The sequence below is a fragment of the Megalops cyprinoides genome, chromosome 12 (assembly GCF_013368585.1).
Source record: "Megalops cyprinoides isolate fMegCyp1 chromosome 12, fMegCyp1.pri, whole genome shotgun sequence".
In the NCBI taxonomy this organism is placed as follows: Eukaryota; Metazoa; Chordata; class Actinopteri; order Elopiformes; family Megalopidae; genus Megalops; species Megalops cyprinoides.
In genome coordinates this window covers 36418618-36442678 of record NC_050594.1, presented here as the reverse complement: position 1 = coordinate 36442678, position 24061 = coordinate 36418618, and the positions used below count along the sequence as shown (strand labels likewise).

At 43.5% G+C, this 24061-nt stretch overlaps 3 protein-coding genes across 7 annotated transcripts in view; 2 read left to right on the top strand and 1 right to left on the bottom strand.

Annotated features, from left to right (window-relative positions):
• mapkbp1 (mitogen-activated protein kinase binding protein 1) overlaps positions 1 to 9363 on the top strand; it is a 66108-nt gene extending 56745 nt beyond the window's left edge. For both annotated transcript variants that reach the window (XM_036541733.1, XM_036541732.1), the window contains 8 exons: positions 53 to 189; positions 480 to 625; positions 1860 to 2048; positions 2645 to 2723; positions 3090 to 3394; positions 4118 to 5014; positions 5688 to 5773; positions 6279 to 9363. In XM_036541733.1, coding sequence (XP_036397626.1) covers positions 53 to 189; positions 480 to 625; positions 1860 to 2048; positions 2645 to 2723; positions 3090 to 3394; positions 4118 to 5014; positions 5688 to 5773; positions 6279 to 6533 — 2094 coding nt within the window. In that variant the 3' untranslated portion in view covers positions 6534 to 9363. The remainder of the gene's footprint in view (positions 1 to 52; positions 190 to 479; positions 626 to 1859; positions 2049 to 2644; positions 2724 to 3089; positions 3395 to 4117; positions 5015 to 5687; positions 5774 to 6278) is intronic.
• A 95-nt stretch (positions 9364 to 9458) lies between these two features.
• On the bottom strand, positions 9459 to 18300 carry jmjd7 (jumonji domain containing 7). Of its 4 annotated transcripts, none has more exons than XM_036542954.1 (8): positions 18160 to 18300; positions 17587 to 17740; positions 16994 to 17247; positions 16342 to 16398; positions 13802 to 13897; positions 13572 to 13648; positions 11890 to 12049; positions 9459 to 9810 (listed from the first exon to the last, which is right to left on the bottom strand). In XM_036542954.1, the coding sequence occupies exons 1-8, from the start codon at positions 18218 to 18220 to the stop codon at positions 9722 to 9724; spliced, it is 948 nt and encodes a 315-aa protein (XP_036398847.1). In that variant the 5' UTR covers positions 18221 to 18300; the 3' UTR covers positions 9459 to 9721. The 4 variants fall into 4 exon arrangements, with proteins under 4 accessions (XP_036398847.1, XP_036398849.1, XP_036398850.1 ...); XM_036542956.1 differs by having other exon boundaries at positions 17036 to 17247; XM_036542957.1 differs by having other exon boundaries at positions 17096 to 17247.
• Positions 18301 to 18640: 340 nt separating this feature from the next.
• Positions 18641 to 23791, top strand: tbpl2 (TATA box binding protein like 2). The gene is made up of 7 exons (XM_036542880.1): positions 18641 to 18691; positions 19215 to 19570; positions 19718 to 19805; positions 21416 to 21507; positions 22517 to 22684; positions 23218 to 23312; positions 23715 to 23791. The coding sequence occupies exons 1-7, from the start codon at positions 18641 to 18643 to the stop codon at positions 23789 to 23791; spliced, it is 927 nt and encodes a 308-aa protein (XP_036398773.1).
• The last annotated feature ends 270 nt before the right edge of the window (positions 23792 to 24061 follow it).

Below are 24061 nucleotides of genomic sequence, written 5' to 3'. Positions count from 1 at the left end.
CCTGAAGCAGAGCAGGTCTCCTGCTGTCCTGATTGTTAATCCTATTGTGCAGGTGATGAGGTCAGAGGAAAGAATCCAGAGACTGCCCTCCCGCCCGCACCCCATCTGGTTAACCCCCAAGACCCCTGAGACAGAGGGGGCAGTGTTATACCCTGAAGGATGCGAGGACCAGGACAGCCTCATGTGCAGGTAACTGCTAAGACGCTCTTTCACCTGCTGGAATCTTTATCTCGGGGATTGTGTGGAAAATCCTATTGACTATAAAACCTTTTTAAAGTCCAGCTAATATCACCTGCATGATCACTTTTGTAAAGTTATTTTTCTTATTTGTCTGTTGTTTTCTGTATTAGTTGAACACTTCTTTGTGCAATTATGGTGTTAAATTAGCATTAATTGCAAAAGGAAATAATATAAAATAAAAGTTGAGTCAGTCTATAACCTGTGGTGCCCCTCTTTTCTTCCCCTTCTCTCTGTGTCAGTGAGTATCAAGTGAGAGAGCGGCCCCATGGCCCCTTGATTAGGTGTTACCATAGGAACGAGTGCCATGACAAGCACAGCCCAGACAGTGCCTGCTCCGTTGATTATTCCAGCAGTCGACTGTCGAGCCCAGACCAGCCCAGGGAAGGTGAGCTACAGCACATAGATACGCACATATACACGCCTACACTAAAATAAATTAACATTTACATGCACACACATACATACAAATACATGCATATATGCACAAATACACGCACATACAGGCATTTCCATGCAAATGCATGCATATATGCACAAATACACGCACATACAGGCATTTCCGTGCAAATGCATGCATAATACACACACTCTCACACACACTCACTCACACTCTCATAAATAAATGCATGTGCATGCATATTTACACGTTCTCTTTCTCTGACATACACAGTTCTCACACACAGGCAGTAACCCACCTGATCATCAGTATGTTGGGGACCCACAACAGTACCACCCTGGTGTCTTCCCATTCTTCCCATGTGATCTGGTGGTGTGAGGTTGTGTGAGTGCCCACACCCATTCCGCACATGAGAGAAAGAGCACATTACCTGAAGTGGGCATACAGTATTCAGGAGATTGTCATGGCACCATAAAATCTCAGTCTTCCTTCAAAAGATGTGCACCTCTCTAAGGGAGTGGTATTCTCAGTCTCATTACTTCATCTGGAAGCCATCTGATATGTTCATTCAGGACAGTATTTTGAATGTAGCATTGTGCATAAAACCAAATGTTGGAACCAATGTAGTAATTAACATGGTGTTCAAGTATATGTTTATGTCATAGTTGGGTAATTTTCTGCTATAGTGCCTACATCATTCCTTGCAGTGTAATATAGTTTGTCAGACTTAATTAGACCACATGACCATGTGATGAAGACTCCGGTACATCAGCATAATTGTTACTCCGGGAATATTGGCTGCTTACCTCTGGACTCCAGGGGTGCTGTGATTGGTCAGAAGTATGGAAATGGTGGTATGCCCTCACCATTTTCATACTGAAGCCTCTTCTGTTTGCCCCGCCCTCCATGTGGTGCCCTTCCTCTCTATGTGTCAGCCTGCATGTCACCCCCAAACCATTGTAGTTTCATATGTACATGTGCAGCCACACCTGTGTGCGTATACAAGCAGACAGACACGCACACCCATGCATGCACTGCATACATTCCATGCAGTGGGACAGAAAACATATTAATGTGTTCTGAGCTGGCTCCTGCCAATGTTGCCATGGTTATGCAGAGTGCTGTGCAGTAGTTGTGGCGCTTGGAGGGCAGAGTAGCAGAGTGGGTGTGGCATGGCATGATGGGTGGCACACGTGTGCCTGTGCATGTGCCACTGTTTCAGACTCCGAAGCCACAGAGCCTCTCAGCATGGATGGGAACTCCTCTGAACTGGAGGGGGAAGAACTAGAGGAAGAGCTGGAAGAAGAGGGTGTTGAGAGAGGTGTGGTCACTGGGGCGGTGCCCCAGACACCAGACCAGGAGACCTTCCTGAAACAGCACTTCGAGACTCTGGCTGACCTCAACAGCACAGGTAGGACCCCACCTGTGCAGGAGTGCCTAAAGGAGAAGATGCTGGCAGCTCATACATCTAAACACACTGGTCCTCTAAGTATCACTTACTGATGGTTCAACATCCTTTCACAAACCACTCTCTGTACAGTGCTTATAAATCCGCTTCAGAGTATCCTCAGACATGCTTCACGCTGCACTGTGCTCATGCCAGCTGTGTGTAAACTGTGACTCCCCTGTCCTCCCCTCCTCTGCCTTGTGGCCATGTTCTGCTCTCCTTGACTTTCAGACTCTCTCACACTGCGTACTTTACCTCTGTATTGTCTGCACACTGCTGTGGCTCATGCAACCCTATCCTGTACAAAGTCTGTCAGAATGATAGAGCAATCTGACACAAGACCAAACCTGTAGGGACCTAAACAGTTAAGTTATGGCCCCTGGGAATAAGGGCATGCACTTTTGATATGTGCCATAACTTTTGTTAACATGCACTTTTGTTAACATGCACCTGTTAAATGTAAATTTAAATGTGATGTCATATGCAGTGAAAAAATGGGCTCTGGCTTCCAACTTGCTCTTGTAACAGAGTCTTCTTCCTTTTTCTCCTCTAATGGCCAGCAAGCCCAACCCGAACCCAGAGCAGCACTGAGAGTGTCAGCATCTCAGCTTGGTTCCTGTCTCAGAGCTCCACCAGCAGGTAGGAGTCAGGGGTACTGCTCACCTGTTTGTTCAGAAAACCTTATTAGAGAGGACCAAGAAGGTGCTCTCAGAAAATGTCCATCCTCTTTAGAAGCATGGGGTTGCATGTATGGAAGTATATAATCAAATTCATTAATAATATTAAAATACATTTTTGTATTGCTTGCTTTTTGGTAGTTGACTGTCTTGACATTTGAAATTCTGTAACACAAATAAGTGATAATGTGGAACTCTGTTCAGAGTCATTCATAATGCTATATTCATGATATGGTTCTGGATTATTTCTGGTGTATTGATTGTGGAGTAGGATTCAGGAATTGGTGTCCATCCAGGATTTTGAAGAAGGATTTTCCCCTGTTTGTAGCCGGAATCCCTTCCTTTTCCCCTCTAAACTGGCTGGGGAGGCAAGGGCTGCTGGAGGTGTAGTGCGGCCCCTGGTCTCAGAGGTACGGCCCCTCATGGAGCAGGGCCAGAGGAAGTGCTCTGAGGACAAGACGGAACTGGAGCCCCCTGAGAAAGGGCCCCTTCTGCGCTCCACCCCCCAAAAGAAGAGGACCCCTGGGGTGGACCCCCATCGGGTGGCCAACCCCACCGCCAAAGCAGCCACCCCCAGTGTTGGCACAGAAGGGCTGAGGAAGTCCCAGTCTGTCCAGAACCTGGACACCATCGGTGAGCACTACCTCATATGTGGTTTCCAGTATGATTGGCTCTCCACCCTCCATGTTTAAGTCTTGTAGAGTTGTGTAATTCACCCAGGATGAGGAGGAGGGCATCTGCCTTGTAAGGAAAAATAAGTGTGAACGCATGACTGTATCCGAGCCTTACAGGAAGCAGTCCTACAGCTGCCTGCTGCGGCTCACATGACAACCGGAACATCAAGACTGATCTGTTCATGGTGCTTTATGTCATAAACAGCCTTTGATATTTAATATTCCAGATGAATTTAAGGTTGAAAAAGAAAAGGACTTTTAAAATCAACTCCAAACAGGCAGCCAGTGCAGAAATGTTGGGGTAATCCGCTTGGTTAATATGGGCTCTCTTCCTTGTTTTGTTCAGTAGTCTTGCAGCAGCATTTTGAGCTAACTGTAATATTTCAATTCTTTGCTTTGGAAGTCCAGAAAAAGTGCATTATCGTGGTCTAATCTGCTTGAAACAAATATGTATTTATTTCTCAGCATAGGACTGTGAAAGAAAGGGTCTACGTGTAGCTATGTTCCTTATCTGAAAAAGGCCACTGAGGTGATGTTTCTTATATGGGGCTGTATGGGGTCATTTTTGACCACTGTGCCTTCATTGGGTGCTTCCATGACCTCTCAATGCTGCTGTAAGCCTGTGGACACACACAGCCTTAAGCCACACCTTGCCTGTGTTCCTTCTTCACTGTTCAATCAGCTGATGGCCCCAGGACTCCGTACCGACCCTTCAGGGAGGTGTCCCCCCTGCCCAGTGAACGGGACCACCGTACCATGCCCCGCCGGTCCCTCTCTGCTGCGCCCACGTCCCCCCAGCACCGAGACAGCAGCCTGCCCCTTCCCAAGGCCCTGAAGGCCCGCTCCTACATGAGCCCCACAACCAGCTCCATGGCCAAGATGTCTCGCTCCATTTCCATGGGCGACAGCCTCAACCTGGGGGAGCCCAGCGAAGCCCTGCTCAGTCTGAGCAGCAGCATAGAGTCCGGCTCCCGTAGGGGGTCAGGGTGTGACACACCCACATTCAAGGGCAGCTCCAGCGACAAGAGCAAGGCAGCCTGTTTGCCCATGGCCATTGTCTCCACCACCACTGCCCCCCCCTCGGGGCCCTCCACACCCCGTGCTGCGGTTGCGCCCACCCTTAGCACTGTCAGCAGCAGCACCCCCTCCTCCAAAGTTCTCCAGACCAAGCTGACCAATAGCCCCCGCTCCCACCTCACCCTGGAGATCCCCAAACCCCTCCCAGACAGGCCCGCTGTGGCTGGCTTATCCCCCAGCAGCAAATCCTCCAAGGGCCCCAGAGATGACCTCTCCCCCAGGTCTCCCACAAGTGCCTTCCTCAGCCGGTCAGCCCTGCAACGGCAGATCCAGAGGCCAATGAGCTCCAGCAATGTCCAGCTGGTCACCGCCCTCCCTGCCAACCCATGCAGGATCTCCACGGAGAGCGCAGGATTGGACAACGCAGGGACCCCCCTGCGGCCAGTGGGCGAGAGGGAGGAGGAGGAGGTGGAGGAGGAGGAGGCACCTCGAGCTGAATTGGAGATCCCCCTACTGGCTGGCCCTGTCCCCTTGCTGGCCCCGCCCAGCCCCCGAGACCCAGGTTTGCTCCGATGCTGTTCTCCCCTCATGCTGTGGTTTCTGCTGCTGCGTCCAGGCCTCTCCAGCCACGTCCCTACCACTGCTCTCTGGCCTGCATCCATCCTCTCCTCACCCTGTCTGTCCATTAACCATTACCACCTGAAGGGTGAGGCTTGCCCCTTCTCTCTGTCTCTCTCTGCTGAAATGCTGCTCCTGTCACTGCACTCGGGCTCCTCTGTGTGTCTGCATGCATCCTCCTAGCATCTCGCTGCTATGTGTTCTCATAACATACCATGAACCAGTCACTGAAAGCATATGAAACAGTAACACTTCTAAAATAATAAACCAGGCCTGGAACCCAGGAATTTGTTTGGCCTGAATTCTAGTTAGCAATGTAACTGTTTCTTGAAGGATAACAGCAAATGTGGTATTTAACTGCATTTTTCAGTGTAGTTATAAAATACTGATCAATCTTAATTTGAAGGGTAATGTTAATATTCCCTGGTCCTATGAAGATTAATTTTTGTGTAATTTTGTGATTGAAAATACCATGAGAACAAATCAAAAGAGCTGATAAGTTTGTGGAGTCACTGAGAATGGTGGGCAGTGTGGTTGACAGGACAGTAACACTGTTAGCAACGATACTGTGGTCAGTGGTTAGCATGGGCTGACACTATGGGACTCTTCCCACTTAGACACCTCTCTCAGTATGGAAGCCTGTCACCTTGTGGCCAGGGAGCTGCAGAGCAGTATGAAAAAGGCTGCTCATCTATACAGGATGGTAAGTAGGTTTGCCAGATTTTTCTTCAAATGTAACAGGTTTTTGTGGCTGTGGCTGGAAATATTAGAAGTGACCTGTAATAAATACTAATATACGTGAAATATGTAGGTATGCTGTACTGGAGTGTGTGTGTAACGGGTGGTCTCTTGCTGCGTTGTGTTTTAATTTGTTACGTGGGTCGGCGAGCGAGTGAGTTTCAAACTGAGGTTCTCACTGCTCGCTGCCAACCCCTTACAGCCAGTGCCGTTACCAGTTGAGCTAAAGGCAAATTGCCGTTAGCCTGTCGGCAACAATGCTACTTAACCAGGTCTCGAGGAGTGACGTAGCCGCTGAAAACGGCTCGGCTACCTGCTACCCGCTACCTAAGGCTCAGGACTCACAACAGCTAATCACTTCAGCTCTGCTACATGTGTGTCCCCTCAGGTTATGTGGGCATGCTGTACTGGAGTGTGTGTGTGTCCTCAGGTTATGTAGGCATGCTGTACTGGAGTGTGTGTGTCCTCAGGTTAATACTGCTGAAGAGGAGCCCAGTGTGGAGCTGCGGGAGATGGCCCAGGTCCTGTTGGAGGCTTTCAGGGCTGTTCAAGCAGAGCTGGACTTGTTGCCACCCTTTGTGCCCACGGGAGGAACAGAGAGTACCCTATGTGCATTTGGGAGCCAAGACGGGGGCCCCAGTGAGGAGAAGACCCTAGCTCTGCTGGAGCAGTACTCTGAGCTTCTCCTGAAGGCAGTAGAGAAGAGGCTAGACAACAAACTATGACCCCTTCCCTGAACACACACCCACCATTTAAGACTCTGCTTCTAATCCACAGCCATTTTTCAACAGGCCCTGCATCCTGGCTGAGACTTATTGGCACATTCAGGATTGAGAGCCATGGTTCAAGGATGTCTGCACCACACACACCATTTTTGTCCAGCTATTCAAAAGCTGTTTACAGGACTGTGTTGTTGAGCAACAGCTTCACCTGGTGGCCTAACTGAACAGAAAGTATAATTTGGCACCACACCACCTTTCAATGTGGACCATTGACACTCTTCCTCTCATAACCACTTGTTTGGCCTGGTTGTCAAATACTGCCCCACCCTTTTATTGTGACTTCAAAGAACGGTTTTAAAATGCAGTTCTCATTCAGGCAAATTTGTCAAACAACCTGCAGGTCTTTTCAGGATGCAGAGGCCTGCTGTATCTCTGATGGTAACTTTCTGCTTGAAAAGAAAACCTGCTCTGAATAAAGCAAATGCCTGGTTCCCAGCACAAGAGAGGCAGTAGAGCAGGAACAGTCAGCCAGCAAATTGCTGCTGTTGAATGGACCCATCTGAAAGACAGCCATCTGGCTGCCTGCATTTTTACACTATCTTAATCTTTTTAATGTGAATTACCTGTGAGGTGGCTGCTGACTCTAAGCAAATGAATACCCAGAAACACTAAAGCAGTCGGCCTGCACAGACTTATGCCCTGCAATATATAGGGGCAACCCTTTCTAAGATTCAACCTCTGGATCCTCTCTGACTTTTTATTGAATAAATGTTACATATTGTGTTTGAATTGCTTTTAGGTTTATTTAGGGTGTGTGACTTGTATTTATTTTGTTGTGGAAAATCAGTGTGAGAAAATTGTACAGTGCATGTGTTTTTATATTGGATGTTAATCGTATTACTAGAGTCTGTGCCAGAACTAAGGGCAGTGTCACCAGACAAAGCAAAGGTCAAAGGTTACTTTAATTCAATGTCTATGAAGATTTTGAACATACTGAAGGATTGGTGTGTTTCCAAGAGCATATATTTCAGGTGAATTTTATAAAAGCTCAACATCTTTATTATTGGTAATTTTTTATTCCAAATTCATATTCCAGAGACTTGTCATTTCTCAATGAACTTGGTGCCTTTATTGAAAATGACCAGCATTTTTTACATAATCAGTTCTAATTGCTTAAAAGTTTTTAAGTGAAGGAATCTGTATTAGGGAACTGAAAAGGACACTACTACCTCTCCATAAATCTGAGGTTGATAAAAAGTGCTTCTTCATGATGAAACAATGTGATTATAAATGATTAAAGAAATGGCCTTCCTCCAGTGGCACTGAGACACTATGCTCCTGGGTGGAGCTGAACCGAGGGGAGGAGAGGATTGGACAGAAGTTAGAGGAATGTCATGAGGAACATCATGCCATGGCCATAATCGGTGATCAGGCAAGTTGTTTTTCAGTGAGGAATACTCCACACATGGCTTTGTGATTGGCCCCCAGGCACAGCTCTTTAACTATAGTCAGTCCAACCCAAACAGTACAGTGAACATACCTCTAGGTGGCCTCCAGTCCAGATCTCCATTCCTCAATGCCCTGCAGGTTGTGGTGTCTTCACCCTGGTTTCTGGCACACTGTTTCTTACTTTGCAAATGACATTATAAAGCACTTTTATTCCTCTTTACTACAGTGAGTAGGTCAAACTTTGGCGTTGCCAGACTTCTAGGTCAGCTCTGACTTGGAGGGTCAGTTTCTCTCTCTCTGTCTCTATCTCATAAATCATGCCATTCTTTACCATGCTGCCATAGCAACAGTGGCATCCCTCTGCCAGACAGGCACAGTACTGCCTGCCACTCCTGTGCATCTATCTTGACTTTTGTCCAGCTAATGACATACACCCCTGCTCCCCCTATGCAGTCACTCATGTTGGATGACCCTCAAAAGACCTGCTGCGATTCTATAGGGTATAGTCCATATTGAACAATAACTATAAGGACATCGTATATATATATATATATATAGTATGGAATGATACTGTCTCTAAGGCACTGTAAAGAAGTCCAGCTACAATGAGTGGCAACTAATGGCCCTGACACAACGCTCTTCAGTTAGTCTGGACTATATTATAGCATTCCTATCAGTAAACCATTGGTGCAGTCAAGCTGAATTTGCTTTTGTTGCAGAATCACATACTGTAAAGCACAGACTGGTGTGGTTCTGCCTCTCACCTCCACATGTAGTGGGACCAATCTGGATCTGATAAAACCAGGCCAAACCTGCTCCTTCTGGTTCAAATTCATTTGAAGGCAAGAGTGTGTGGACCACAAAAACTTTGTTTCCTTTACTTGTACAGAGGAAACCATGCTACCCCTGAGTAACTGTGGGGGGAAAAAGGCTTTGAAATAACTAGTATGTAGTGTGTCTCCACCCAACACTGTCGACATTCTCATGTCAAATTCAGAATCTGTCCCTGTAATACCCCATCTGTCCTTAAGAGATCATTGTCTCCCTCTGAAGGTCAAATGAATGCGACATGTACATGAATTTTGCACATTAGTGATGAGCGGCTCTGGGCTGTACCTTACCAATTTAATACGTGGGGTGTATGCATGGCGGGCTGTGGGGTGTGGGGCTGGTGCTCCCCTAAACAACATTGCATGCTTCTACATATCAGACCCAGCCATTGTATTGAGGGTCTCAGCATTATTCCTGAAGTAGCTCTTAGTTTGGATGGCAGATTCCCATTAAGATTCTGACCCTGTCTTAATGCTTCAGCTTAGATGGACCAAAACAAGCTGTCTGTTAGAAAGAGTTATCTCTGACTTTGGCAAGTTCAGTTCTGTGTGTTTTTAGCCTCATAGTGTTTGTAATATCTGTCCTTTGAGATTCCTTTTGAGAATGGACAAAAACAAATAAAAACTTATTACACTCTTGTATCTGCTGTTTCTTGCATTTTAATGTCACAAATACATAAAAAGACCTTTAACAAGCTGTATTCAGTGTGATCTATGCCCAGAATAGGCCTGGGACACAGAGACACTTCACCTGTACAAAAAAGATGAATTACCCCTTCATAGCAGACACTCCTTTCCATAGCAATTTATCTGGTGGATAAAGCCATCCCATCCACTGCGCTGACAGATCTGCCTCAGCCTAATGAAGGTGCTGGGTACCCATGACCCAGTGACTTCCAGCTGCCTGTGACATCACAGCCCTCCCACAGTTCCTGACAGAGACTCCAGCAGTTGGAAGTAGCTGTATTTGATGTCAAACTCCATGTCATACCAGAAATTCACTGTAGAAAGGATTCAATCAAAAAATTAAGTCAGTCCTTAATCTCAGGACAATGCTAAAAATGACTTCTGTAGCTTGTTATTGCATTAAACTGTGAATTCCTGCTGTGCTAAGCAACACACTGTTAAACTCCAACACAAAGTATTGCATAGCAATCCCATGATTGTTACTGTTTTTGCCATCGGTTAAGTATTGCGAGTGCATTTTAACTATCTAGTCTAACTATCTAGTCTAATTAGTAAGTAGTTAGGCTTTCCCCTCTCAACTGGCTGCTCATTAGCTTATTAACTGTGCAGGGTGTTTATTGGGTGTGTCTACTGAAGCAGCATCCTTGCTGTATGAAAATTCGGTCATACAAAGACAAAGACGTTTATCTACAAGGCTCTGTCACATCATTGCATTAAATTACATTACCTTAAATGCATTTAACAGACACTCTTACCCAGAGCCACTTCTAGTGCATCACTATCCAATATTGTGATTGTTATGTAAATACGTGCATCTAATCCCTTTATATGTGGAGCTTTTACTTCAGGGTATGTATTAGTATTTTATACACTCTATCAGATTTATTATGTTGCACTTGCGTGTTGGGCCAGGTGCACACTTGTGGTCTCAGCCCTGCGTTTGGCAATGGCTCTTGCTTGTGTGTGGATTTTGTTGGATGCCCTTTGTGCTCAACTTCTGGAATCACTTTGTAAAAGAGCGTCTGCTGGCAGTCAAAAATGTAAATATAACGCAGATGTACTCATATCTTGTGTGTTGCTGTGGATAAGAGCTAGAGATGCACCAATCCACTTTTTTTCAGTTCCGATCCAATTCAGATACCTGAATTTGGATATCTGCCGATACCAATACCAATAAGCATACCATTCTTGAATATTATTATCATTATTGTTATTGTTGTTGTTGGTATTATGTGTAAGGTTACATGAGGCTGTAGTAAACCACACAGCAATTCTTATTAAAAGAGCAAAAAATATACAAAAATGCATAAAATTCAAATGCATTCCAAAGCAATTTATCTGAACTGTAGTTTAAGTAGGCTTCACATACAGGTGTAGGAGTGCTAATTGCTATGACAACCCCTTTAATGTCTTGAAAAACTTGAACAAATCAAGTGCACAACAATGCATTATCAACTACTAGTAAGTAGATTTCTATACATGAGTTCAAAAGTAATAAGAGAATTTCAAAGAGAGTGGGGCACAAACTAACGCGGGACACATTGTAACATTGCTTGTTTCTAAGGTTACAAACACAGTAGTATGACAATACTTATTTTGTATTGTACTTCTATAGTAATGCTGTGTTACAATTTACCCGCTTTGAAGAAACATGAAGCGAAATACAAATCCGTGCAGCGCGGTATATTTTACACAGTTCCTTTTTATGAATATTATTTATTACAGCATGAGGAACAGGCCACGAACAACAGAGGAGGATATGTTGCAATGTGCCCCTCCTACGCCTTCTTTGCGTGGAAAAAAACAAAAAAGTATATGTAGCATCTGTGAAACAAGAGCACATTACAGTAGCAGACACACGTACCATCGCTGTGAAAAAAGAAATGTAATTTCAACCATAAGTGTATTTACAAAAACACAAGAAAAACAAAACGTGTGTTAGTTTGTGCCCTGTTCTCTCCATCTAACTCATAGAATTCTGGGAGACAAAAAAATATGCGGACTACTGGATATCTTACTAGCCTAATTAATTAATTAATTAATTAATTAATTAATTAATTAATTAATTAGTGCTACAACATGTTGACTATGGGCTTAAAATTGCATTATTACATTCATAAAAACATCAGACTATGGTACGTGGATCGGTAACATCAGTCCGATATCCGACGAGTGAATTACGTCGGTATTGGCATCCGATACCAATATTGGATTGGATCGGTCCTAACTCTAATAAGAGCAACTGCAGAGCGACTAAATGTAGTGTAATGTAAAAAGCTTTTATTTTGTCATAATCATCAGATTTCCCCATCCCCACCCTATCCTACTCTACCTGTAGTATTTTCCACATGAGGTAAGGTTCTGTATGCTAGTGCTGCTGCTGGGGGGATTACCTGCGATGCAGCCATGGGACTGGCGGACGTGGTGGAACCACAGCGACGGGAGGTACAGCATCTCTCCTGCCCTCACTGTGCAGTGAAGTGGCTGGGCCAGCTGGTACTGAGGGTAGCGCTCCACATCTGGCCTCAAGGGGTCCACGGGGATCCAGGGCACCTGGAGAGAGGGGGCACCCTCTGTTACACCATCCCACTCCAGCTCTTACTGACCTGTGCTGGCAGTGCGTGTCCTTCCACTGCCACCCTGAGACCATCTAAGTCTCTACTGCACAGGGGATGGTGACCTCAGAGTTACATTAATTTACACCATGCTGCTGTCTTATGATGGTGGCAGAAATCTTGCTTTTTGAAGACTAACTGCAAAAATATTGTGGCATGTATGAATGCTCCATGCCAAATTTAAGCAGAAACACTAACAGGAGTTTATTTAATTAACTTTTATCTAGAATTCTCATTCTCATCCTACATCCATTTAGGAGGCTATGCTGAGTAGAATAGTTTCACAAGAATCATGTATGTCCTTCAATGTAATGGACATAGTTACTGTGGCTCTCAGACTGTGCCACTGTGACGGTCCCGAGGACCGCACAGGAGCAGTGCCTCTTTCATCTGTTTGCACCCATACGCACACACGCTACACACAATTATGGTCTGACATTTTTACTGATATTGCGTGATGCACAGAAGATCTCCTGAAGACCCGACACACTTTTACTGACGTTACATTTTACTGATTTTGCACACACGCACGGTCTTGTGCCAGCGTGAAGACGCACAAGCTACTGGCCAGAGCTAGGCGGCTAACGCCGTAACAACCTGCACTTTACTTTGCGAGTTTGCACAAACGTCAATGGACATTTTAAACCTTTTGTAAAGAACGACAAAACCATGAATTACTTGCATTTTGCACATTTATTTTGTTATCATAAGTAGAGCGCTATGCTTAGGGTAACAGAATGGAAATGTTTGCTGAATACAAATGTTTACCGTCTCTCTCGTTCGGATCCTGCGTCTCGTCTGGCAAAGGATGCCGATAGGGAATTGTAACGTTAATATCGGTTCCGGCCGTAATTGGGGCTGGACCAATGTAGTATATGGGATGGGGGTTTCTATGGCAGTGGGCCTTGATCAAGCCGTCTGTTTAGAAATATCCTGTCATAATGAAAAGTGTATGAATGTGGAATGGTTGTTTATGGTGTTTGTAAGAGCAGTGGCAATATGTATGTTTAATCTCAGAGTGTTGTCTGTGGTGATGTTCTAATTGGTTGTTGTATGTTTCCCTGTCTATTGTTAATGGTGCTGGTCGCCGTGTATATGTCTCCCCTGTTTTGTGCTGTCTGGGAGAGAAGGGTCCGGCGAGTTACGTGTCACGTGTGTAACTCTGAGTGGAGCATTTGAACTGCTGTGAGTTCTTTGCAATTAGTTGATATTTTTTTGTGCCTATTTTTTCTTGTATTTCTTTAATTGCAATTTTTTTCTAATTTTGTATTTTGATACTTTTGGACCTGAATTGCTTGATTGCCATTTGTCAAGCCTTATTTATTAAATCCAGTCCAAACTGATTACTGCCTCTCTGCGTCTTTGGTCAAACCCGGTATTTTTGTGTACGGTTACCCCGCTCGGTTCTGTTACAGCCACAACAAGGCTGTAGCTCACATTAGAGTGCAGGGCTCCCTCACCTTCTCTGCATAAACCTCGTCCACCATCTCAAACGTTCCATCCTCTCTCTGGTGGTAGGTGGCTGGCTGGAACAGCTCTGAAAGAAGAGAAAGGCTTTGAGCTTTTGTGTAGTAGTACTGTGTCTGCCTACAAGAGGGGAGTATTTTTTACTGGTCAGCTGTATAAGTTCCTGTTGTCTGCCACACAAGTTCATCATGCAGGGTGCAGGGTGCAGGGTGCCATACTGTACCATATGGGATGAATGGCCGGTCTGAGGGAGGGATGAGGATGAACTGCTTCTCTCCAGAGATCACACAGTACAGGTTCTCATAGTGGTCCTTGTGCACTGCAGACACACAAACACATACAAAATTTAACCATCCCTGAAATTCTTTTGTCTTCACTTTGGCTGTGCTTTTGTGTGTTGACCAACTAAAAACTGTGGTCAATAGAAAGTGATGTGAGAATTATCACAAGTAGACAATGTTATGATATCACCTGTTATGGCATTTTTGGGATTTTATGTGATGCTGTTACCGTAGGTCATCACCATTAAAACTTTGTTTACGTGTACATTGGTTTAAAAATAAGCCTAATTGTAGAGATGCGTCCCCTCTATAGTGCACCTGTAATATCTGTTCAGCTAAAGACATCTGAGTGGAACATAGCAGAACCAGTTACCGACCTGTAGTTTCCTTGTGCACTTGGATTTCTGTCCTGAAGTGGTGCCCTTTCAACTTACAGGAAAATTCTTAACAGAAATATTTAGAGGCCCTGAATGAACACATGCCCTGAGACAAACACCTTTTCTTTTCAGTTAAACTGGCTGATGTGGCTGCTCTATATCCACCCATTCACACGTTATGCATGCAACTTTTTAATGTCTGGCACTTTTAAACCTGAAGATACCAGTGTGTTTAGGAGATTGCCCACCTGTTGCCTTTGATTTGACTTGGTCAACACAAGAACCACTGGTCTCTTAGCCCATGGTGACAAGATAAACACACATCCTTTCCCTGGTAGGACAGTACTGGTGGCAACCCTACTTGTCCTGATATTGGACCTTCTTCTCATGCTCTCCTCTGTGTGGTGCTTTGTTACCACAGGGAAACACAAAGCTTTTGGGTGTCTGTATAGCTCCAGCTTACACTCAACCTTCAATACGCAAGGTGTGAGTAAATATGAGCTTTATGTTTTCTTAAAGTTATTTATATTTGAACACTCCAAATTTGCACAATGTAATGAAGATTAAGCAGAAATTGATATGTACAAGGGGTAGACCAAACTCTCCCCCTATATAATATATATATATATATATATATATATATATATATATATACACATATAAAATAAACTAATAAGGAGTTGTGCCACACCCTTTGCCTTAAGAGCGGCTTCAGTTCTTCTAATGCTGTTATACTGGTTTTTCACTGTTTTAGTGAAATATTAGACCATTCTTCAAGACTAGTTCTTTGACAGGTGGAAACCTACTCTGGAGTCTACGTTCTAAAACTCCCCATAAAAGTTTAGATCTGGTGATCAGGGAGGCCATGGAACATATTTGACCTTATCCTTACCCTTATGAAACCATTCTTAATGCCATTTAGCAGTGTGTATGGGGGTGCTATCCTCTTGAAATATGAGAACATCTTGAGGAAGCAATGTCTGTACCACAAGATGGACCTGGTTACCTAAAATTGCTTTGTATTCCTTCCTTAGTAATTCTACCATGCCAAGTAATAATCAGACCCAATGACTCCCATGACATGGCTGCCAATACCATGACAGATCTTCCATGTTGAACAGCTGGGAACAAGCAATGTGGGTTGAAGGCTTCCGTTGGTTTTCTCCAAACATAAACCCATCCACACTTAGGAAAAGAGTAAAAGACAACTCATTACACCACATTACTTTCTTCCACTGGTCCAGGTTTTGTGCTCATTGTACAAGGTTGTGAATTGTTGTGCATTGCCCCTGATTACAAGCAGTTTCCAAAAGACAGCCCTACTATAAATATCAGCTTTCTAAAGCTCACAACACACAGTTTTTGTTGAGAGTGAGTCACAGAGGTGTAGATTCAATTCAGTGGTAATTTTAAAGGCCCTTATTTTTTAGTTTTTAGAAACTCTCCTGTTAAGTGCTCATCTAGCCCTGTTGGTGAATTTTGACTTATGACCACAGTTTCTCTTTCCTGATAGTTTTTCCTTGTTTGGCGTATGTCGTCATGATTTTTGATGCTTTGCCCCTTGAGACATTAAGTAATTTTGCCATTTCTGTGACTGATGTACCTGCAATTCGCGCATCAACTATTTGTTCTCTCTCAAAATCTATAAGATCTCTCATGTTGCTTTAGAAACTCACATATTAAAAGTGTTGGCCCTAAAATGTCTTTTATAAAATCCTTTTTCATCTGGTGTTCATATTATTTTGTCTAGTCCGTTTTTTCAGACTTATAATTTAGATCAGGGATACAGCACTGTCCATATTACATGAGGAGAAATGGCTTGAGTGTGGATCATTGTACATATTGTTTTCAGAAGCAGTAAGAACACAAGTGCCCCTTACACATCGCTCAGGCAGCACATGTAAAGCTCACTCCACAGTAACTGTGAAAATAGCTGCTTAAAAATTTTTAAAGTCTTCATGGAATCATAAAAATGGCAAGCACAGAATTAGTTCATGGTTCTTTCCTCCATTCCACTTGGAAACTGCATACATTAAAAAATGCCTACAGCAGCCACAGGAGACACCATACAGCTCCTCAGCATTCAGACCACCACTACCACCTACTGGAAGTGACAGCACTCGCTTCCCCCAGCCAGAAATTCACTGCATCAGGCAGCTTCCCTGCAACAAAAACAAAAAGGAACATTTTCTCCATGAACTAATAATTATTAATGCCGTCTCAGAACCTATTGAGCAAATGCACTGTTTAAATTCCCTGATCTTATGATCAGCTCTTCCTCTGACCCAAATTAGCTCTTCACCTTGCTCATGGAAACTGACAGTGCCTTTTGTCAAATGTTGATGTGGAATACTACCACTTCAGTTATACAAGTGAGATTCTTGTATTTATCGGTTCAAATGCTACTGAAAAGCCAGATATGTCTGACAACACAGTTTAGCCTTATTCAGGTACATACAGTGGCTTTAGAAAGTACTCAGACTCCATTATTTTTTGCACACTTTTTTGTGTTTTAGACCTAATCTAAAATGGTTTAAATGTATTCTTCTGGCCAACAATCTACACACAATAACCTGTAATGACAAAGCAAAAACATTATTTAGAAATGTATGCAAATTTATTAATCAAAAACGGAATTTTCATTTACATAGCAACAAAGTGCGCAAAAGTGAAGGTTACTTCACAAAGCCGCTGTAACTAACTACAGGGCCAGCCTGTGGGTTTATAGCAGTCTGCGTGTGAGGCATGTGCCCCCACCCAAAGCTTCACTCATCCAGGGAATATGGGTCTCCAGGTCACCGGTCAGTTCAGGAAGCTCCTCCATCAGGTTGGAGCACTGCTTCTGCAGGTAGAACACACCCTGGCCCTCCTCTTTCTGCTCCATGATGTCCAGCAGGGATGAGAACGTCATGTGCCGCTCCTCAGGCATGATGAATCGATCCCCGAGCACAGCATCTGCATAGCCGTTCGGCGTGACTGCCACACTAATCATCTTGGAACCCACCACTTGCCTGCAAGAGACACGCAGTGCCTCACCACAACAGAACTTAAAACTCCTAGCAAGGGGTGTGTTCAAAGCCTAGGTTGACTGTTACTCTAACAACACTGAGAAAAATTTGCCAGATGCTCCAGTTAAAATTCCTGCAATAGAAATGGAGTGTATAAGTCAGAAAGCATGCTTTTATATGAGTAACTGTTTGGCTTCTGAGAAATTTAAGCACTGCATTATTATCTAATTTCACATACTAATACGACCATGGCATACACGGTACCCTTCTGTAGGTTTCATTATTATTATTTGTTCCATGTCTAATACAATGTTGTCCGTTTCATGTGGTCATTGAGCCTACCTGAAGTAAGGCGGGCTCCACTTGTGAAGTGCAGGCCAGTGACTGAAGGCATTGCGGATGATGCAGGGCTTGTTTGGACCAATCCATTCCCGATAGAATTCCAATGGGGACGGGGGCTGATCTAAGTATGGCACAGTCTCATTGAGATACAGCTCTGAAAGCGGAAGTCAGAGAGATCTCATGCAGTGCAGTGACTTCATAGTAATGGCACAAAGCTAGAACCATGTTGGACACTCAGTGCATGCTGTTCAAGGATTGTGGGCTCAGTTTAATCAGCTGTACCATAGGGCAAAGGCACAATATGAAGCAACACAATTCATACATAAATAACAAAATCAAATAAATTAAACAACAATCAACAGCAGTGCAGCAGCAGTATGGCTACGTAGCTAGTTACTGTTATACAGTTAACCTAAATGGCCATTGTTAGCTTGCCGGCTAGAAAATGATTGATACGTCTATTTGGTAACACCTGACATGGCCATCTTCTCTAAATTCACCTACCTAGCTAGCTTGCTAGCAAAATAACCTTAACTTACTGTTTGCCAAAATGTAGCAACCATGTTAACTCACCGCGAGCTTCTTTTGGGAAGTCTCTTAAACATTTCCTCACCGCATCCAAACTGTCCGCCATGAGGACGATATCATCTTATAGAAGCGCTGCAGTGCACATGCGATTACTTCGGCAAACGGTTGCAGTACATCTTCTACACGTGATCGCTTGGGTGTAATAGAATTACCCTATAGTACCCAACCTAGATTGTCTACTGCAGTTTGTTCTACTTCCTTTGCTATGACTTGTCTCCCTCTTCTGGCTGGAGACCATAACCACAAAAATACGTTAGAGGAAAATGCACCTGAAGCCAATTATTAGTTGGATTTTATTGCCAATACAGGTATTGGCCTCTTCGCTAACGGTATGAAAGAGTGCGCAGATGAGAGTGCAGTTAGCTTGTTGATCGACGTCAGGAGGCTACGCGATAAAAGCTTTTCATTAAGAATGCAGCTGCAGCTGAAAGTGAAGGTTTGATTTCACGATATTTAATGCATTAGTATGGATGAAGAGACTGCGCTGGAGAGTTATTTTGATCAGTCAATTGATAATGTAAGTATTTCTGCAGTGATTCCCTTTTGGATAGCTTGCCTTATTGGCAAATCATTTTTAGTTTGGTTCCAAAGTATGAAGACAATGTGCAGTACATTACCCCTGGTGTAGATAAACAAGTTATTTCTCATATTTCAATGTTTTGACTTTGTCGTTTTTCTGGAGATTATTTTTACATTGTCATGCTCCTAAGTCATGCTGCTGAAATATTGAGTAAGCACACTTGAATTCAGTGGTCTTCCTCTCCCTACCTTGGCATGACCTCACTTACAGCACTTCCCCAACCCATGTAGGACTATATAGCATGTTAGGCAACTCCATGGTAACAAAATATTCTCTTCACATTGCTATTATGCAGTCACAGTACCATTTTTACTGCATGAATGAGAAGCTGTGAGAGTCTGTTTTAGCTACTGTCTCTGTTAAATGCATAGAGCAGTGCACACACATATATTGGCAGCATTTACATTCTCAGGTCACAATGCTGTGAGGATTGTCTCCAGCTATGTGGGTGTCCCTTCAGGTCGCAGCTGACTACATGGGTTTGGATGGGGACCTGGGCCTCCAGGGATCCCCACAGCTCCAGGACCCCTCATTCCTGTCCTCTGTGAGCAAGCAGGAGAAGGACCTGTCAGAGGACTTGGACCTCAGTTTCTTACCTGATGAACTCAGCACACAAGATGAGCCAGCAGGAGGCACTGATGAGATGCAGGACAGTGGTGTCTGTGAGGACCACACAACTGGACAGTCTTATGTGCCTGATGCTGACAATGCCCTGCCAGTGGCTTCCCCATTTTGCCCCCTGCGTATGACCCCCATGACCCCCATGACCCCTATGACCCCAGTCTCTGAGCAGTCAGGAATCATTCCACAGTTACAGTGAGTGAATTTAACCCAAGTCTTGAACTGAATAGATGAATTGACTGGTATTGATTTTTCAGGTACCTAAATGTAATTCTATGGGCTTCAACAGTGTGAGCTCTTGATCTGTCCGCTGATGTAATCCCCCTACTTGTATGTGTACAGGAATATTGTGTCCACAGTAAACCTTGCATGTCCTCTGGACCTGAAGTCTATTGCCCTCCAGGCCCGTAATGCTGAGTACAACCCTAAGGTAAATCTTTGGTTGTATGTGGGTGGGTAGTGGTCAGAGCAGGGTTCTCTGACCCTGTGGGTCAGTGGTTACAGTCCTTAATGGGGCACTGCTGGTTTACAATGTGTTTACCACATTCAAACATAATGATTAATACTTCAGCTCTTAAGGCTGCTTAAGGATTATGTAAATATGTATTCCATTGTTAACCTTCCAAGATTACACGTGTTTCTTGAAGCGTAAAAGGGCAAACTTGGCCAAAGTCCAAAGGCGGTGTTGTGCAAGTTCACACTTCACAAGAGCTAGGTCAAAGTTCAGTTCACATATAGTTCACAATTTTGAATTCTGAACAACTTCACAGTCCCAGTTCATTTCTTCCATTTTTTAAATGAGCTGCTCCAGGGACTATTTTATACGTAGGTCTACATGCGCAGTGATTGTTAAGCGGGATATGGGCAATCGGTTGCGAGCTGTCGAGCTGTCTATCTGATGAACAGTAATAAAAATGTCTCAAGTATGGAGTAACGCCGTGCGTGTTTATTCATCAAGCAGTAACTTTAACACACCCAAGGATTCCGAAGCTCGCGCCAACCTGAACAAGGTCAAGTTCACGTTCTTTAACTGCAAACGGAAAGGTTCAAGTTCACCGTTCACCGAAAAAATGAGCATGTTCAATGAGCGCTCTGTTAATGCATTTATGCACAACAATTATATTAGAACAATAGTAATAGAAAGATCAGGGCCTTGAACAAGTTCATCTTACATTAAGGTGTCTGCAGTTCTGTCCAGGGCTTCGAGCTGGTTTGAGGAACAAAAAGGAAAACCGAAAACAAAAGAGTACAGTAGTTAGTAGCAGAGGATATATCAGCCACCTCATTACGTGTCACTGTGTGTGAAAACAACGTTGGACTAGACAACAGATGACAATATCATAGTGAACTATTTAGCTATTTCCGTAATCATAACATCAATAACAGTAATAGTAGAGTCGATATAGGACATTTTATGGTAGCATCCATCTATAAGTATAACAGAACAATCCATGAGTATGCCCTCAATAGGTCACTTAACCCTCGCACGTACGGTCACACCGGTGTGATTAGCCCTTTAGCACGTGCAGTCAAACTGGTGTGATTAGAACACTAGATTGGAAAATTTCTAGCTAACGGTAGCTTTGAGGAAACCACGATTTAACGTTACAAAGTACAGCAAATGCGGCAGTGAAAACCATGAGAAGCCTACTAATGCTAATGAACACATAACGAACCATGTAACGTAACAGGCGCGCTACATAACATGAAATAAGTCACGTATGAAAGGGTTTTAAATGATCATAAGAGTACACAGCATACATTTATGTAAAAATAACGTTATTAACCGTTTTTTATGTTTGGGGAGGTACGCAATAACGGAAACATTAAAGTACTGTTTCCGCTCCAAACGGAATGTGTTGAAAAAAATTGGATTCGAAGCCCTGGTTCTATCACCCCTAATTCCACACAGGCATGCAAATTTTAAAAGAAGCCAGATCGAATCTCATAAAAACTCTGTGGTCTGGAGGATTGGAACCGCCTGTCCCCTTTCTATCCAGGGTCAGTAAATGAGGTGTGTGTGCTTGTCTTTCACTGCAGCGCTTCGCTGCTGTCATTATGAGGATCAGAGAACCCAGGACCACTGCTTTGATCTTCAGCTCTGGGAAGATGGTTTGCACTGGTGCCAAGAGGTGAGAACCATACACCCTCAGACCCTCACACCCTGGCACTGGCCTCCTGCATCGCCCTCATTCAGGCTGCAGGCGAAACTATCCTCAGTTAATCAAACTATCAAGCTGAATTTGATATAGCACTCTTTAATGATGGAATTCTTAAAGTGCTTTGCAGAGTGTACAGACCTGTTAAACTTACATCCACCATGGATCGTATAGTTTATGATGAGCACACTGTGATGATAAGCCCTAATAAATAGCAACAGAATAAATCAGATGTGATCAACTGCTTGATCGAAAACAGAGAGTTTACAGTTACATGTAACAAGGTTTTGTATGATTTGCTCTGGACAGGATGAAAGACCACAGATCTCAGATATAGGTGAGGAAAATCTCACGAGTCTCCTGTTGGAAACTGAAAATAAACTAAGGAGTTATTCTAGTCTAGTGAACCAGAATAATTGAATTATTGTGATTATATCAAATTTCTTTTAGAAAGGTACAACAGCAAAATATGTTTGTCAAAATAGCTTTGTTTGAGCTTGTTAGAGAATGCTGTGCAAAGCTGCACAGTTTGAAAACTGCTAAACAAAAGATAATTTCAATTATTTACTGATTAAATGATTGATGTTTTGAGCAAATGACTGATTGGATGATTGATTGACTTAGGATGTGTGCAAATTCTAGCAGTAAACGGTATAAGAATACTAATAGTAGAACATACTTACACCTCAGTCACATCTACTACACCAGAGATGATTGTGCTTTGGATCATGGAGTGAACTTAACTCCTCAGTCGATACTTAAGTCAGTATTAGTAATGACAGATTTAGAGGCTGTGAGGGTGAACATTACACCAGTTTGGTACACTCCACCTCTGGTTCCTTGGGTCAGAAGCCATATTAAGCAGCAACCTTCTGGTGTCTTTATGGGTAATCCTGGTAAATGAATTTTAGACACAGTGCCTCATTAGTTCTTATTGTGCGGTGGGAGTCTGTCCCTCTGTGTGTCTGTCTGTCTGGAATAGCGAGGAACAGTCTCGCCTGGCCGCCCGGAAGTACGCCCGTGTGGTACAGAAGCTGGGCTTCCCTGCCAAGTTCCTGGACTTTAAAATCCAGAACATGGTGGGCAGCTGTGATGTCTGCTTCCCTATCCGGCTGGAGGGTCTGGTCCTGACACACCAACAGTTCAGCAGGTATGCTAGAGTAGGGCTCCACTCTGCTGTTAATGCCCTAGAAGGATTAGCTGTCCAATCTGCATTATGACTTTAAATCAAAATAATCTTCTTGTAATATCTGAAATATTTACTTAAAAGTACCACTGTAAGAGTTAAGTACATTGAATTTACTTTGGTTTCCAACAGATTTTGAAAAATGTATTCCTATATACTGTATGTATGTGAGTGTGAGAGCTGATCAGGCTGTGAGGCATAGAATCTCAATTTGAGGCTCTGCTGCTGTATCCCTGTATAAATTTCTACTGTATGAATGTGAATTTTGGCAATTGGTCCTCTGCCTGCATAAGTTATGTCGTAGAATGCCATTTTACATTTATGACATGACTTCCACAACATAGTTCACGTACATTGATGAGGACAATGTTTCCATTGCTTCACTGAGTGCAGTTGAAAGGTTTCCCACTGCTCTGAGAAATATGCAGTACCTCTAGCTCTTGTGCCCTCAGGGTTTGTTGCTTAACGCCTTCTCCATACACTGTTTTCCACTGCAGCTATGAGCCAGAGCTGTTTCCTGGGCTCATCTACCGTATGGTGAAGCCACGCATCGTCCTGCTTATTTTTGTTTCAGGGAAAGTGGTGCTGACTGGTATGTTGGGAGAAGCATCTATGGCCCCTATAACCAACACAGACAGACACAGACAGACAGAGTACTCATATACAGAGACATACACACACACACGCAGATGTGTACACATATACAGAGACACACACACACGCACACATACAGCTGCATACACACATTTTCCTACTGCTGGTAAATGATGGGATTGGATTACAGAGCCAAATCACGACCCAGAAAACAGAACTAGCTTTTGAATGGTGCTCAATGCCATAAGAAAATGGACATATTCTAGAGCAGCGTTTCCCAAACCTCTCCTGGAGGACTCGTTGTCCTGCATGTTTTAGAGCATAGCTGTCAATCTCAAACATTTGTCCTTAAATGATTTTAACTTTATTGTGACTTACAACTTGTATCATTTCATTATAGGGGCTAAAGAACGTTCAGAGATCTACGAAGCTTTTGAAAATATCTACCCCATTCTGAAGGGCTTCAGAAAACAATAGAAGTACTTCATACACAGCACATGAAACTATCTGATTCTCAAACATGTATTCTCATTTAATTTTCATGATTACATGTTTCTCAAAAAAGCTTGGTTTGCATGCAGTGCCACTGTATTTTTTCTGTATTTACAGATCAAGAATGTTACATTGTGTTGAGATTTCTGTGACCTTTTTTCACACCCATGGTCTCTGAAATTCATATTTCATATTCATGTTTAGTTTCATTTCCATATTTCATGAATTCACAAATAAAAACAAGGGCATCTAACA